At 30.2% G+C, this 16652-nt stretch overlaps 2 protein-coding genes across 3 annotated transcripts; both read left to right on the forward strand.

The window, feature by feature from the left end:
- LOC132757447 (uncharacterized) lies at window positions 1–1720 on the forward strand. Its single transcript, XM_060748726.1, has 5 exons — window positions 1–93; window positions 227–277; window positions 564–688; window positions 1026–1172; window positions 1525–1720. Exons 2-5 carry the CDS (start codon window positions 234–236, stop codon window positions 1614–1616), a joined length of 408 nt encoding a protein of 135 aa, XP_060604709.1. The 5' UTR covers window positions 1–93; window positions 227–233; the 3' UTR covers window positions 1617–1720.
- A 1208-nt stretch (window positions 1721–2928) lies between these two features.
- Window positions 2929–16255, forward strand: LOC132757436 (progestin and adipoQ receptor family member 3-like). Of its 2 annotated transcripts, none has more exons than XM_060748717.1 (6): window positions 2929–3449; window positions 6785–6947; window positions 7267–7419; window positions 8235–8432; window positions 8908–8998; window positions 15127–16255. In XM_060748717.1, the coding sequence occupies exons 1-6, from the start codon at window positions 3193–3195 to the stop codon at window positions 15273–15275; spliced, it is 1011 nt and encodes a 336-aa protein (XP_060604700.1). In that variant the 5' UTR covers window positions 2929–3192; the 3' UTR covers window positions 15276–16255. The 2 variants fall into 2 exon arrangements, with proteins under 2 accessions (XP_060604700.1, XP_060604701.1); XM_060748718.1 differs by lacking the exon at window positions 15127–16255 and adding an exon at window positions 9914–10482.
- The last annotated feature ends 397 nt before the right edge of the window (window positions 16256–16652 follow it).

Consider the following 16652-nt stretch of genomic DNA (forward strand, 5'->3'; position numbering starts at 1 on the left):
GACATAAAAACGTGACCACCAGTGATAAGTTCTGTTATAAAAGCGGACTTCTATCTCTGAACATGACATTTAAGACTGAAAGATCTACACAAAGTAAGTTTATTTTCCAATCTCGTCCTGTCGAATGCTGTAACTTTAGCAATACCTATGTTGTAAAGCTTTTATTCTATTTTGTTCTTCTGTTTTTACAACTTTCAAAAATAAAAGCTATTCTTTTTTATTCCAGTTAAAAGATGTTAGTGGTTTTATTGGTTTGCGCCCTCTCGGCAGTTAATGCGTGAGTATCAATTTATATTTAAAAAAACAACATTTTTTCAAAGTTAATGCACACGAACCTCTTCATATTTCAATTATACTTCACGTGCATGTTTGGTGGCACGATCATTTATTTATGATTTTATTCTTGCTAAACACATAGAACACTAAAGCAGGCCTACAGGACACATGCAGCCAAGTTGAATAATGCTCTTGTACGGTAATTCAAGTTTATTTTAAAATGTGTAAAACTTTATATCATTACTTCCTCTGTTGTCTTTACAGTTATATAATTTCTTGTTTATCAGAATAAATACGAATGAACAGAGACATTATTTGGATATGAGTTTTGCCCGATATGATCACTCCCCAAAGGATGGTAGTGTTATGGAAGTAGAATGGGACGCTACTATATACCGGGAAGACGTTAATAGTGAGCAATTTAGAAATCTAGCTGGTCTTTTTTCTTATTCTTTTTTTCTTGAATTGTTATAAACAGCTATAGTTTCTGAATATGTTAAAATAAAAAAGAATAACAATTGCTTTATTCCTTATGCAAGCATAAACTTTAAGTGTTTCTGCTGATTAAGCTTTATTTTGTTTAACTTTTCAGTTAATGAAGAGAATTATGTGCATGTAATTAAATAGCACACATTTATTTTGCATCAGTATTTAAAACCGTTCGACAGGAACTTAGCAAATCGTACAAATTATGTCACTGGTATGGTATGGTTCTTTTGTCATCGTATTTCACGTGTTAAATTTTGCAGACGACACATGTGTAACATTAGCAGAATATCTCAGCGTCCATTCCTGTCCTGTTGCTAGCACATTATATGCCCACTACGACCACGATAGTGATGGTTGCCTAAACACAGCCGACATGTCTCAGGAATTCCACATGATAGATCACAGTCGTAAGTTAACTATGTTCAGATGTTATTTGTTTGGTATGAATCGCAACTGCTCGGCCCTTCTCGTCATACATCGGCAAAGTTTTCCGTATGTATACGATTCGATTTGAATGAATTTGCCTAAATGAGTAATGGTCTGCTTCAGGTCATATTTGTAGAAATTATGTTGTACGATATAACATTTACGTCACAAAATGCGTCACAAAATGTAACAGATTTGTGCATGGAATTTTACGAAACAGTATACATTTCTTCTTCTATTTTTATATCAAGTTTGAAGTTCTTCCAAAAAAATATATATACTTAATTGTTTAGTCAACCTTCTGTCTAATGTTATTGTTTTTTTTTATTACAGACGACAATGTAGTGAGTCTTCATGAATGGGAACAATACTTCCTTCATCTAACAAAAAAATTATTTCCCCATCTTGGTCACCAGGGACGTTAACTTACGAATTACAAATGTTTCTGGGTGGACTTTTTTCATTATTATTTTTTTATAATCGAATTATTGTTAAGTTTTTTTTAAATAAAGTTTCTGTATCAAATTAAGTATGTGTTGATATCTTTTAATCGAGTTGACATGAAAGTGTCAGTTTGAAGGTTCTATAATTGTCCAGATCTGTGGATGTTTCTTATTTCTTAAATTTCATCATTTTCAAGTATAAATGTTGAGTTCTGTTTAACCCGGTGCTGGTGAATGGCGGCGTGCACTTATCACAGCCATCTATGAAATGGCTCGCCACTTTTGAGTGATAAAAACTGAAAAGTGTTAATGATTTTTCAGAAAAAAATGGCGAAATCTTTCGTGCTAGTAATACATACTGAGTAGTGCTCATTGTAAATAAAAAATACTTATTTTAGACAGATAATGTTTCGTTTGCACACTCAGACCCGCTAACGTGAAAGTGATAGCATATAAACGGTCAAATGCTCACTTCAGCAAGTCCTTGCTCAATTTAAGTAAACTAATTAACTATCCATGACCTAGCTTTACTATGATTAGTACTTGGTGTCGAAAAAGAACACGAATTATAAAAAAAAAATGACGTGGAGCGAAAAAACAAAAAAAATCCTATTACTCTTTTCTGTTAGGTCATGTAGTTACTCGTGCAATAATGTACGTGTGGCGTGTGTAATATGTGTAAACAAATAACAAAAGTTCTGCGACTAAGTTCATCTCTGATTAACTATCAAAAAACTTAAAAAGTCTCTTTACGGTTTATAAGATAACATAAATATACTATCAGATCTTTTAGGGCTGGGCAAATATGTCTCTCGTCAAAGAAACTGTAATCTGTCATGGAATTATGATGGTATTGGATTTTCATTTTGTTATTGTTATGTATTTTATAAGTCATAAACATATTTTGTTACATATTCAAATAAATAAAAAAGAAGGAAGTGTTTAAAGTAGATTGATTGAATGATTTCATTTAGGCTTAAAACACACAGTGATATACAATAAGTAAATAAAATAGGGTATTTCAAATTTATATGTTAGATTGAGCACTGCCGATCAAACCAAAGGTCTACATAGATTTTCAAAATGTTGTTTTTGTGGCAATGTGCAACTACATTTCAAATACTTGAAATACAATAGGTAAGAAAAGGGACATTTTATATTCTTAAAACTAATGTCAACATAGTTCTTAACTAACGAAAAAAAAGATTAAAAAATTAGTTGTCGACCTTGCTTATACCGGAAAACCATTGTAACGGTTTTTAGCACTTCTCTTAGATACTCTCCAAATTAGAGGTAACCGGTGTCATGGCGAAACAACAAATACAAACAAGATCCTGCTTGAATATTGAACTTTAATCCATTGTTGTAATTTGTTAGTAACACATAAGGTTGACATATCAAATATTCAAATGTTAACTGATCATTTTACATATTGTTTTCCAACGATCAATGAAGTAAATAAAATTAACGCATCGTTCTTAACCAGGATAGGAAACTTTTAAGACATCACCTGCCGTCAAGAACTTAAAGGATTATTTGCAGCGTGGAGCGTGCAGTCATGATGGGACGCGAAGGACCATATGAAAACGTGAAAAATCGACAGACGTGTGGGATAACACGTCATGAAAGTTACAGTATTCTTGATATTGAAATTGATGAAAGTCTCGAGAAAACACTAAGTTCTGGTCTTTGTGACTTAAAAGATAAAGACATTACATTACACAAATACCAAGATATTCCAGAATTTCTGCAAGGAAATCCATTTGTAACAGAAGGATACAGAGTTTCTCTTCCATTTAGTTTATGTTTGAAAAGGTATACTACTTGTTATTTTATTAAAATATGATACATGCTGTTTAAATTCAGTGTGAGCAAAGTTTCTGATTTTGTATCTCTTACTATTTCTGTGGGGTGAGAGTGGTTTTGTCGAACTACTGGTGCAGGGAACTAATCTTATATAATAAAACAGGTAGTGGTTTCGGTGAACCTAATTTATATAGTGCAAAAAATATCTATTGTATAATGGGCACGTCATGCAATTATAGTGGGCCTTAATGTGTGGTTTATCACACATTTTCATGCAATTAAAGACAAGATATTGAGATTTAAACCTATGATTTATTATTTTCTTTAGTACAACAGTAATATTTACATAAAAGCATAGTATAATAGTAATATTTACATAAAAGAATAACACAATACAAAAGATCTCGGTGAACAAACAACATCATAGAATATATATACGTATAATATGAAATTAGGCAAAGCCTATGAACGGGGAAGTCGTTAAAAAATTCCTTTCATTCTTTCCGTTTTAAAATTGTCATTCGGTATTACATGCACCGCTTCCGTTTTCACTCGGAACACTCGACATTTATTATTTATCCGAAAAGTTGAGATTTGTTCCGTTATCGGAATACCCCGCCTTTTATCATTGAGTTACATTGTAAATGGCGGCGCCCGACTAGAACTGACACTGAAAATTTCATTGATAGGTATAGAATTCTATATATTTTTTTAAATGTTTTTTATTTGATTTTCTTTTAAATATTCACGTGTAGTCTATAGCCGGGCAAGACAAAGCCCGGACCCGCTTGGCGGGCCCGGTCTTTGACTTCCCCGTATAAGTAAAACCTAAAAAAAAAAAGAATAATGATTTAAAATTTACACAAATATATACACATCAAGTGAAGCCTGCAAAGTATAAAAAAACATTCTTTTTATTATCTATGTCAAACTATATTCACAAATAGTAAAAGTTGAAAAAGAAGAAGCAATGTTTTTAAACGGAATAAAATGGACATATATACACAAAAAAATAAAACCCGCAAGAGAAGAATTAATTCACTTTGTTATAATCTAAATATATACACAAAAACAAGGCAGACAAAAACATAAAAAAAATCCAAAATAAGAAAAATCTGTACAAAGATTTTTGTACGTAATAAACAACACATCTTTTTTAAAGAAAATACTTAATTTATCTCTATATAAACAATTGACACATGCATATTATTCAAAAGAATACAGCATGATTTCTATGTAATAAACAACAACAATCTGTTTTTATTCTTTATTCACCTATAGATATGAAACTTTAATTTAAACGTTTCTATTATTTCATTATTTTCTTAGGTAGAATAATTATATTTACATAAAAGCATAACACAATACAAAAGATCACATCATAAAGATATTTATATGTATATACGATAGTAAAACCTGAAAAAAAAGAATATTAGGCCTATTTAAAGTTTACACAGAAGTCTGCAAAATATGAAAACATTTGTTATAAATAAAATATAAAACATGTAAGAGAAAGAATTAACTATGGATTTTATAATCTAAATACATTTGTATATACACAAAACGAAGAAAGACAAAAAAACATATAAAAAAATTAATTAAAAAAATCTAAAATAAGAAAAAAATTAAAATACTTTGCAAATTGTTTTTAGCTTGACTATTCGATAAGAATAAGTAGAGCTATAGCAGTCACCCGAGCGTTGGCGTAACCACTTATGTTAAAGTTTTTGTAATAGTTCAAATATTTTCAAAGTCCATTGACATATGGCTTTGAAACTTTGCACACTTGTTCACCATCATGACCCCAACTTGTGGAAATGAGGAGGTAACTCTTTCAAGCATTTTGACAGAATTATGCCCCTTTTTTGACTTAGAATTTATGTTAAAGTTTTTGTAATACCTCGAATATTTTCAAAGTCCATTGACATATGGCTTTGAAACTTTGCACACTTGTTCACCATCATGACCCCAACTTGTGGAAAGGATGAGGTAACTCTATCAAGCATTTTGACAGAATTATGCCCCTTTTTCGACTTAGAATTTATGTTAAAGTGTTTGTAATACCTTGAATATTTTCAAAGTCCATTGACATATGGCTTTGAAACTTTGCACACTTGTTCACCATCATGACCCCAACCTGTAGACAGGAGGAGGTAACTCTATCAAGCATTTTGACAGAATTATGCCCCTTTTTCGACTTAGAATTTACGTTACAGTTTTTGTAATACCTCAAATATTTTCATAGTCCATTGACATATGGCCTTAAAACTTTGCATGTACTTGTTGACCATCATGACCCCAACCTGTAAACAGGAGGAGGTAACTCTATCAAGCATTTTGACAGAATTATGCCCCTTTTTCGACTTAGAATTTACGTTAAAGTTTTTGTAATACCTCAAATATTTTCAAAGTTCATTGACATAAGGCTTTGAAACATGTTGAAATTTTATACTCTTCTTTGAGAGCATAATAGGACTCTCTCCAAGGCCTATAACTGTAATATGGATTTAAAGAAAAATTTTGCCTTTTTCTTTACTGAGAAAATTTTACCTTTTAATCAAGGCTTTTTTTACTATCAAGCACTAAGAATAGTCGAGCGTTGCTGTCCTACCGACAGCTCTTGTTTTTTTTTTAAATATTTTTTTTTCTTAAAAATAATTAATCAAATAACAAACAAATCATTATCAAAATAAGTATAATATATAGACATTCTTGTTCAATATATTATATTTGTTAATGACATTTGCGTCATAATTTAATTATAACAAAATATTGATGATAAAAACCACTTTAAATATATGAACCATGTCTACTTTGCATTAATTACTATATAACATAACAGTGTCTATTCTAGGATTCGAAAAACGGGAAATTTTTATTGAAAAGTGAGAATTTATTACATTTGTTGATTTTTTTCCTTCTTTCTCTATGTAAAATTTTCCCCCTGCCTCTGTAGAAATAGGGGGAATTCTCAAAAATATGGGTGAATCCCCACAGCCCCCCTCCTAGAATAGACACTGACATAAGATCGAAGAAACCGCTTTCGCACCTCTTCATAAATTAAATTCGCTGAACCGGCTAAGAGTATGCTCATTTAACTGGTATACAGTGTACTAACTTTTAATAATGTTCATGACCTGTAAGAGAACACTTTCATGCTCAGTTATAACACATTTGTAGCAACCGTAAACTTTTAAAACGTTGTTGTTATTTAGTAACATTTTTGTAACATGAAAAATTACTTATATTTTATCATAACTCCTAGAAACTCATGAATACTTGCGAGTATTCATGAGGTTGTATCTTCCCTGTACTACCTGTACTAATTATACATTTTTTTTCAGTATGTTTGTATGGACCAACGAGACAATAAATATTTGGTCACATCTTGCAGGATTTTTCCTGTTTATTTTCTTCATGCTATATGATAATATAATTGAAATTCCACGAAATGATGGCACTGTGGCAGACCATATTATTGTAACAATAGGACTTTTGTGTTATCAGGTATGTAAATTCAACATTTTAAAATCTTTAAAAAAAAATATTTTAAATTAGATATATATGTTGGAACAAATCAATTTAAGCATAAGGTTCTCATTATGATTAAGTTAACATCTTAAAAAGTATCTTAGATTTAATTATCATTTATACATACATAAACATTTCTGACATTGTGAAGTCTTCAGATTCCTCAAGAGAAACGAAAATTCAACTGATAATGAAAATTACAGACTTTGTTAGATTAATGCAAAATGTCCCACATCCCCTATTCAGACTTATCTTTATTAAAAAGTATTAATTTTTATGATTGATTTTTTTTCAGTTTTGTATGTTGTGTTCTGCTGGATTTCACATGTTTGGCTGCCATTCAGAGAGAGCAAGTAAAAGATGGTTAGCAGTAGATTTGGCAGGCATTTTAATTGGTGTTGTAGGGTGCTACCTTCCAGCTGTACATTATGCATTTTACTGTCTTTCTGTAAGTTTGCACATACTTGTGTTGAAATGAATTCCATGAGTTGTTGTTGGAATAAAATAGATTTTATGCTTTAAAAATATTGATAAAATTGTAATTTGATTATTTTGATGTGACTGTTTTAATCTGCAGATAATCTTTATTAATATTAAGATAGCTCTTCAATTTTCTTTGAAGATACATTGTAGAAAATAGATAGAGGATATTCAAGTTTTTTCTATAAATACATGATTTATTTTCATCGAGTGGTATGAAAATAAACATTTCATGAGTGGCAGTAGCCACGAGTGAAATATGATAATTTTCATGCCACAAGATGAAAATAAATCATGTATTTATAGAAAAAACTTGAATTTTCTGTTCATTATATACATATTTCTCTTTTTTTGCGATAAAATTTGAAAGACTTTCCCTTTAATTTTGTGTACTGGCAGAATTTAAAAGAAAGTAGTCCCGCAAGACACCAGTGAAAATACGGAAAATATGTTTCACTGCAGTGAAAAATAAATTTTTACAGTGAAAATACGGAAAATGAAAATACACATTTTATTTCATCAATATTTCTCAATATTTCATATATAAGTATATAATAAAAAGTTATTTAGCATACCAGTTGAATATGTTTGATAATTTATAAATATATTATTCAAATCCAATATTAAAAACATGGGTTTTTTTATAAGACAAAAGTTACAATGTAAGGGACATGAAAGCTATACATGGAATTAAACATTACCTTTATCATGTATATCTAAAATGACAAAATAGCTGGAAAAAAAATGTCAGAATGAATATTTAAAGTTTACAATATATTTCAGATATGGAGAGATGTTTATTTATTTACCGTAGCAGTATTAACAGGCTTGATAATATTTGTGCAATTCCATCCTCAATATTTTCAAAATCATTGGTTTCGTCAAAGAATAGCCATCTATATTGGTCTTGTAGCATATGGTGTTATACCAGCCACCCATTGGTTTATCTTGAATGGTGGATGGAATGCTGAGATTGTTAGAGTAAGTTACTTCCTATCAAGATTTTTTTAGCTTGTGATATCATAAAGCCTCTTGCCATTTAGTTACTGACTTGGTATCCTACATGTATGAAACATAACAATTTGAATAATCAGACAAAAGGTTCTAGACAAAGAGAGAGAGAGAGAGCAGTTTCATGTATACCTTCGAGTTTATATTTGATTGTGTGTGCTTGTTGGTGAATAAAGCTTTTAGATAATATCTATCAATATTCATGTCTTTATCTATATAAACTAGTAATGTAATTACATGCTGTAATTTACAAGGTCCATAGTTTTTAGATTCGACATATTGACTTCAAGATTTTCACTTTCATTTTGAACTTCATGATATCAGATATCAGTTGTGTGATAAGTTTGTTTATTTTTTGTATCAAGAACATTTAAGAATGACTTTTTAAACAGTCCTATACATAGATAATTTTCAGACTAACAAGATAAAAATCTTACTATTTCAGATGTTTATTCCAAAAGTTGTAACCATGTACTCACTAGGAATGCTGGCGTTTGCATTCTACATTACAAAATTTCCTGAAAGATTTTTCCCAGGTAATTCTTTTATCTACTTATTCTCATCATCATTTTGTCAGCATAATGTCATCCTTTAGCCAGCATATTCCTGTTTATTTATGAACATATTCTAATTCATGTATTATCATATTCTAATTCATTCAACAACAACATATTCTTATTCATACGGTATATGAACATTTTCATATATGAGCATATTCTTATTCAAATATCAGCATATTCTTATTCATGTATTTATACATTCCTTCATTTATCAACTTATTCTAATAAATATATATGAACCGTTAGGGTTATCTTTTCTAACTAGTATTTGTTTTCAAACATTCTGTTTCTTTATCAATATATTCTAATTTCTTAATCCATTGTGATTTTATTCACATATTCATATGTTTTATTATTTACTTATTCTTATTCATTATTAACACATTCTTATTCATATAATGATTATCAATAGATTAGTTGCATATTCTAATTTATTTACTGCTTTTACCTATGTGAATCCTTCACTTATACATGTAATATTATGTAGAACCCAAATTTTTTGTGTTTTAACATAGTCTCTGTGAGTTTTACACTAAAAATCAGTACATAATATCCAGTGCCCCTAAATATGTTAATATACTACAGTGATTCACACAGAACATATTTTTTCATGCATGCATTCTGTCAGGTACAGAAAACAGTAATTCCAAATAAGTCATATATCACAAAATTATTACAATAAGTCTTAAATACATACATCATCATATAACTTCATTAAACATTTTACCAACTTATCTTTTTATCAGATTTCCTATGGTTCATATATTGATAAAACATGAAACAGTTTAATAACTATTTTACTTTTAAAAATTTGTCATGTATTTCTTAATATTAATGACAAAGAAGAAAATGTGTCTGTTGTGATTACATGTGGGATATTATCTGTTTCAGGGGCATTCAACTTTCTTGGTAGCAGTCATCAGTGGTGGCATATAATTGTTGTGGTAGCCTTTGCTTTCTGGCATTCAGCTGGACGAGAATTACTCTATTATCAAATGAGACACGAATGTCATGTGTAGTAGATCAAATGTCAGCTGCAGATTTGATGTCATTGTCAACTGGTAGTTGTTAAACCATCAAATGTGATGTGAATGTCATGTGTAGTAGCTCAGCAATCAGATTTGACATGAATGTTGTCCGTTAATTTGCAATAGTTTAACCATCAAAAGTAGTATTAATGTTATGTGTTGTTGTCACACATCAAATATGACACAAATGTCATGTGTAGTAGCTCTGCAATCAGATCTGACATGAATGTTATATTTGAACTTGTAATAGATAAACTTTCAAAGGTGATGTCATAAATAGCTGCTCAGCAGACATGAATGCCATTAGTTAATTTGTAATATTTAAACCCTTAAGTGTGACATGAATGTCATGTGAAGAATCCTGATCATCAAATGTGACATGACTGTTATCTGTTGTAGTCAACACATCAGGTATGCCATAAATGGCATGTGTAGCTTCAAACTTGTGCATGTATGTGATATGCAGAATTACAAATGTGCATGTATCTGAATGGCAGGCAAAGAAACTACCCATTTAAATGAGACGCTAAAGGCATGAATAGATATATCTTGATATTTATCAAAATGGCATTTTTATGTTTGGCTAAAATCAGGATAATTAGTTGTTTACTTAATTAAAGAATACCTCAGAATCATTCAACCTCCCACATTCAGTCCTGATCTGTTGATAGTGATCTAACACTATGTCCCTTTTTGGAGCTGTCTGTTTGTTGTTTTTGTTTGAAAGAAAAAAAGATATTATGTCAGAAATAAAGACCGGTGTTTTATATGCATTGTTATTATATATTTCTTAATAACAATTTCTACATGAAATGCTTATGTAATGAGAAATGGTAAAAGTCAATACTCATTATTGTTGACCAATAAATTACTCAATATTGTATTTTTTGTATCTGTAATATATTTCAAGTCTTTTGTCGTATTTTTCTTCTAATTAGTACCAGTATTCAATAGGATGATTTATTTGTTAATTTTATCAGCAAATTCTTGTTTTTAAATCTCTAGTTTCAAAATGTAGAGGCTTTTTTGAGAATTTATTGAACTTATCATTTATATCATAATCATTTTATTATTTACATTCCAGTATGTATAAACTCATGTGGTCCAATTTAAGTATTATTCTATTATAAGAGGAGGGGTGTAGGTTTAGACTGTCCGACTCCTTACTTGATGATCTTTGGTTTGAATCCCACCAGGTTGGGCTTCCTTAATACACATTGGTGCAATAACTGGTTAAGACACTAGGAAGCAATCATTAGGCTATAAGTGCTATGCCCCAAAAAGTGGTTTTGACATTACAAACATGACATTTTTTGATAAAATAGGTTTTTGTTTGACAAAAAAGTATTATATCATAAATATCAAATCATGGAAATTGGTTAAGAGAATCTCCTATTTTCTTTATTTCATTTTCTTGGTCTGAAACAAGGAATCAGCATTCATTTTTGGTATAAGTATTATCAATTTAAATACATGTACATAAACATCCTCAAGTGAAAATCAAATTTACTTTGGTTTAATTTTTTTAAACAAGGGTGTATAAAAGTGCCATGTTTAGCATAATAAAACTGCAATAAAAGTATTGTACTGAAAATGGTGTGGATTGTGTTTTAAAATGTTCATGTTGTGTGCTTTTGTACTAAAATATATCAGTCTGAAATATACATAACTACGGTTTATTCAGGCATTTATGATGATATGTTGTTACTGGTTTCGTCTTTTTAAATTAAACCACTGTAGCTGGTGCTTTGTGGTTAGTTTTATCAAACATGAAGTCATGAACACAAAAGTATCACAAATGCCTAAATTATGTCATTAGTCTTTTTTGTTGGCAATATTCTTTTTGTTGAAAAAACTATTCCCGATAATAAGCAGATAATATGGCAGAATAGGGCTGGAAGATGATAATTTGCCAGTGAAATGAAAAATGGCCCCAAAAGTGCTGATTATCACTTTCTGGCCCATCTCTGACACGTGTATACACATGTTGATAAATAAAGTAGCATGATTTATGACTGATATTTCTGTCTAAAACAAGTGAGGCTTAAAGAAGCATGCCTTCAGACCACAAGCTAGACTTAAAATCTCCAGATTAATGCTTATTTTCCTAAAAAAAATTGAAAATGTATTTGAAAGTAAAATGTTGTAAAAAGAACAAGGTAAAGTAATTTACACTTGGAAATGACACAATCCACAGAAATTACCAAACAGGGTCAAATTATGCAAAATTAGCCCTTACTGCTTTAGTAACACAGTACAAATATGGTGATCAATAATGAAAAATCATTTATTTGATAGCACATAACATGTATATTATTACTTGAATATTTAATATTTTGAATTTTCTTAAAATCTTAGAACATTGTTTTTTCTTGAAATATTTTGGCTCATCTGGAATCATAAAATCTAGGCTTCCATACTAATAAGCCTACTTCCACCTACAGCCAGCTTCTTTTGATGATGTCAGATGTGATGTAACAATTCTTTTTTTGGCACATGCAGGCTGATTATGATTATAACTTTTTGGTCTCGTGCTGCAAACAAATAATTGTTTACTTGACACTCATAACTAGTTTAAATCAGTCAAATTTGTTACTATTTATAGTAACAAGTTTGTTGAAAATAAAGATAAGAATGGCAATAATTTTACATAATTAGTATGTTATCAAAATGAAAAAGTTCACTCATTTTCAAAAAGTATAGTAAAATGTGCCATTTTAAATATGTGCTATGTAATTTGAGACTGTTTTTATATTGTGGTATATGATGACATTGTTCTGAATTTATTGTTAGTACACAGACTGAGGCAATGATTGATTTATGACAATAACTGACTGTACATCTTTGTTCATGTTGTAAATCTTTGTTGTTATTTAATTTATTATCAGTATAATATCACATCCAGAATAGAATGTTCTCCAAATACTCCAAGAAATGTCAGAGGCATTAGCTGATGTTGACATAATATTGCTGAGAGTGATTATTCTGTTAAAAATTGCAGATAATCTCATTTTCATTCATGCATAAAAAGCAGAAAAGTCAGTTATGTGTGTTCAACATTGCGTCAGTTTTTTGTTGTTGAGAAATTATAAAGACATATGGCGTCTTTTTTTTAAATCATAATTATTACTGTGATATTTTTATGTGTTATAAAAATAGTAAAATTTATTTTAAGATAAACACAAAGAAAAAGGTTCAGCACCCCTAAAGATAGAAAGGGAAGTTGGCATTAAATTATAACGGACAAACTTTGGAAGAAACATGGCTTCACTAAAACATGAACATTTTGACAGTAGCTATACACCATGTTGGTCAAAATTGTAGAATTTTTCTGTAAGCTTGATAGAGAGAAATATTCCTAGACAAACTTATTTTTCTAGTTTCAGAGTGTAAACATGTTTCAAAATCAACCTTTTTCTTTGCATTTATCCAATAAAATTGTATTAGATTAAATATTGTATAGGATCATTCAATTGTTACATCTCAGTAGATATTCTTTAGTTTTTTTTTACATTTTTATTCTATGTATTATTTTACACATATATGTACAATAACTCAATATTATGTGTTTATGTCAAGTAATTATTTACAATATTCAACCATCTCTTACTAAACAAAAGTCCATCTAATCTGATGATGCATGGAATATAGAAGTTTTCTTTTATTTCAATATTTTCCATTCAGTAGTTAATACCCCCATCACATTGTTGAAATAGTTGGTCCGACATTTTTTTACTATACATATATTTGATCAGTATACATAATGTTGCTATCCTCAACATTCATGCTGCTGTATTTACTGAATTTTTTCCCCCATTGTAATCTTGTTGTTTTAGTAATGAATCAAAGAAATCTGCTCAATTTCTTAATGAAAAACTTCTCTTAATTGTGTCCATCACTTGAAATATACTACTGACTACATGGTGTGATTGGGCATTATAAAAGCTGGGTACATAATTATGTGATCTATGAACATTTTATAAAGAAGATAATTTATAGGAGTTGTTTGTTATACACATGTTTTAAGTCTCAAAGGTAACACAGAATTATACTTATATACTTATATTACTACAAACTTTTTTAACCATTGTTCAAATTTCTTTATCATCTATTGATAATAAACTTTATAATACAAATCTATTTTGAGTTTTCTTTAATTTATAAAAAAATTTGGCCTATTTTGTATATTAGATAGTATATATACTTCCTGTGCATGTGTACATTGTATTTCTATTTAAAAAAAAGCAGGTACATTGTCAGAAAAATATTGCACAGTAAGGAGTTCAGATGCACAGTGAATTAATTACAAACACTGCAAAATGAAATAACATGTTGTAGTTTAGCACAACAAAATTCAGGAATTCGAAAACCTAGCTGAATGTGGTTTTCCTGTACTTTCTGTACATAGCTCTGGGGAATTCACCTAATGGAGTGTAATAATGAACTCTTATATGTTTTGGCCTTCTTTGAATTAAAGTGAAATAAAACAGTTATTTCTTTGTAAGAAAATAATTAAATATTATTGTATGAATAATTCCGTACAAAAAATAAAGTATATACACAAGTTTTCGCAGAAAATATCTCTATTTATTATGGAAGATGCCACTACGACTGTTTTAATTTAATTGATTTTCATAATAAACAATTTATTGTTTGAAAAAATTGCAATAGATATTAAATGAATATTGATAATTTTCAAACACATCAATTTTTTTCACCTTAAACAGAAATATCATGTAATTGGGTTATGTACTTCATTCGGTGTAATTCCCCAGAGCTAAATCCGTAACATACTGGAAAATGGTGTTTAGCTAGGTTTTTGAAAAGGTCAATCGCAGAAAAAGTTAAAATCCATTTCAATGCCTTTGAAAGGAAAAAAAATATTTTTTTTTTCCCAATTGTCAACAGCGACAGCATATGCAAATGGATATTGAATTCTAACTGTGGGGCTTTTATTTACATTAAAAAATCAATATTTCATCATAAAACTGCTTCAGCAAGCCTTCAAGTTCTCAAAGATTTTCATTTTGTATTTAAATGTATTAATTAACTTTATCTATGTTGCTGTATTTTCAGGAAATTTCAATTTCATTGGCTCAAGTCATAATGTGTGGCATGCGGGGATAGTTATAGCATTTGTGTGGATGCAAATCAGTCTTTGGAAAATGTTCTCCTTCCGTAAACATAATCCATGCTTTCAGCTTATACAAGATTCTACAGATTAAAACAATCAAACGATTGATTGGTTGAATTCAAGTCACACTAACACTGAAGGTCATATGGTCACTTTGTAGATTTACTGAACACCTCAGGTGCCCTACTGTGCCTCATTAATGCACCCCAAAATCGAAACAGGATTCCAAAAACAATTGGGTAACAAACAAAGCAGGCTCCTATTGCCCAGTGCTGGATGCTAGTGGTTTCCCTATGGGGCGTCCACAACTAAAGATTTTGAACAACACCATCTGGATTCAAAAACAGCTTTAAACATCAATTGCCAAACATAACAGAGAAGACTGTCCCCTAAATCATGAAAATTTATAATTTAAAAGGTTCTTTTAATGATGCTATCATTATGCATTTACTATTAACATTCAAGGAATACATCTTTAAATACAAATTGCTAAAAACATGGCAAGTTCTTATACCACACCGGAGTCCTCTTAAACTAACATGGACTGGCTCTGTCTCTATAATCTCAGAATTACACTTGGAACATTTTTCCGTACAGATTTCATAATTTTTAACCTAGAGACCAAAACATTTGACACAGTTCAGCTAGGTTCTTCAAACTAACAAACTAGTTTCTTTATTTCCGATTGTATTGACACTTGTATCCGAGGCTCAACAAGGAGGGTATCAAAATTACCTGAATTGTCCACACTACAGTACCATGTGTTCGGACAGATATGTACACGACTTGATATAATTCAGATAAAAGCTTGGGTGTTTTGATTTTTAACATGATAATTATACAATATGTCGGCAACAAATGCTTTAGTTTTGGATATTCTATTATTCACTCGGCAACCGATTATAGCTGGTATATGAGGTCAGGCATTGCTTTCTTGACCCCCAAATTTCAATGTCAACATTCTTGAAATAGCGTAAAAATATTACCATTTATGAAGGTTGAAATAAATTTACTTAATTTTAAAAGAAATATGCACTTATTGTTGATAAACAAGAGCGATCAGTAATCACATGTGTCGCCTCATAATGGCCAATTTCATGTTGGGACAAATTTTGTGACAGACGGAAAGTGCACAACTAGACTAAGTACTGATCAATCATGTAAAGTTTGGATAAAATTGCACCAGTAGCTTATGAGGAGTAGTCCGGACAAGCTTTTGTGTATCTGGCAACACACAGAAAAAAACACCTTTTTATCAAAGGGCCATAACTCAGCCAAAAATCATTCAACCGGAAAACCCGTGCAATATGCGCAAGGACTTGAGCTACAGATCAATCCTGTAAAGTTTCATTGAAATTGCATAAGTGGTATAAGAGAACTAGTCCGGACAAACTTTAAAAATAAAAATTATTAAAGGGCAATAACTGACAAAAATCATTGAACCGGAAAATGCTGACAATATGCACAA

The sequence above is a fragment of the Ruditapes philippinarum genome, unplaced genomic scaffold, assembly GCF_026571515.1.
Source record: "Ruditapes philippinarum isolate M1 unplaced genomic scaffold, ASM2657151v2 ctg22_1_1_1_1, whole genome shotgun sequence".
Taxonomy (NCBI): Eukaryota; Metazoa; Mollusca; class Bivalvia; order Venerida; family Veneridae; genus Ruditapes; species Ruditapes philippinarum.

Bases quoted from the DNA above. Each gene is read 5' to 3' on its own strand.
- LOC132757447 (XM_060748726.1), top strand. From the start codon at position 234: ATGTTAGTGGTTTTATTGGTTTGCGCCCTCTCGGCAGTTAATGC. The intron at 278-563 runs GTGAGTATCAAT...CTTGTTTATCAG, and splicing joins GCCCTCTCGGCAGTTAATGC to AATAAATACGAATGAACAGA. The intron at 1,173-1,524 runs GTAAGTTAACTA...TTTTTATTACAG, and splicing joins CCACATGATAGATCACAGTC to ACGACAATGTAGTGAGTCTT.
- LOC132757436 (XM_060748717.1), top strand. From the start codon at position 3,193: ATGATGGGACGCGAAGGACCATATGAAAACGTGAAAAATCGACAGACG. The intron at 7,420-8,234 runs GTAAGTTTGCAC...AATATATTTCAG, and splicing joins ATGCATTTTACTGTCTTTCT to ATATGGAGAGATGTTTATTT. The intron at 8,433-8,907 runs GTAAGTTACTTC...TTACTATTTCAG, and splicing joins GGAATGCTGAGATTGTTAGA to ATGTTTATTCCAAAAGTTGT.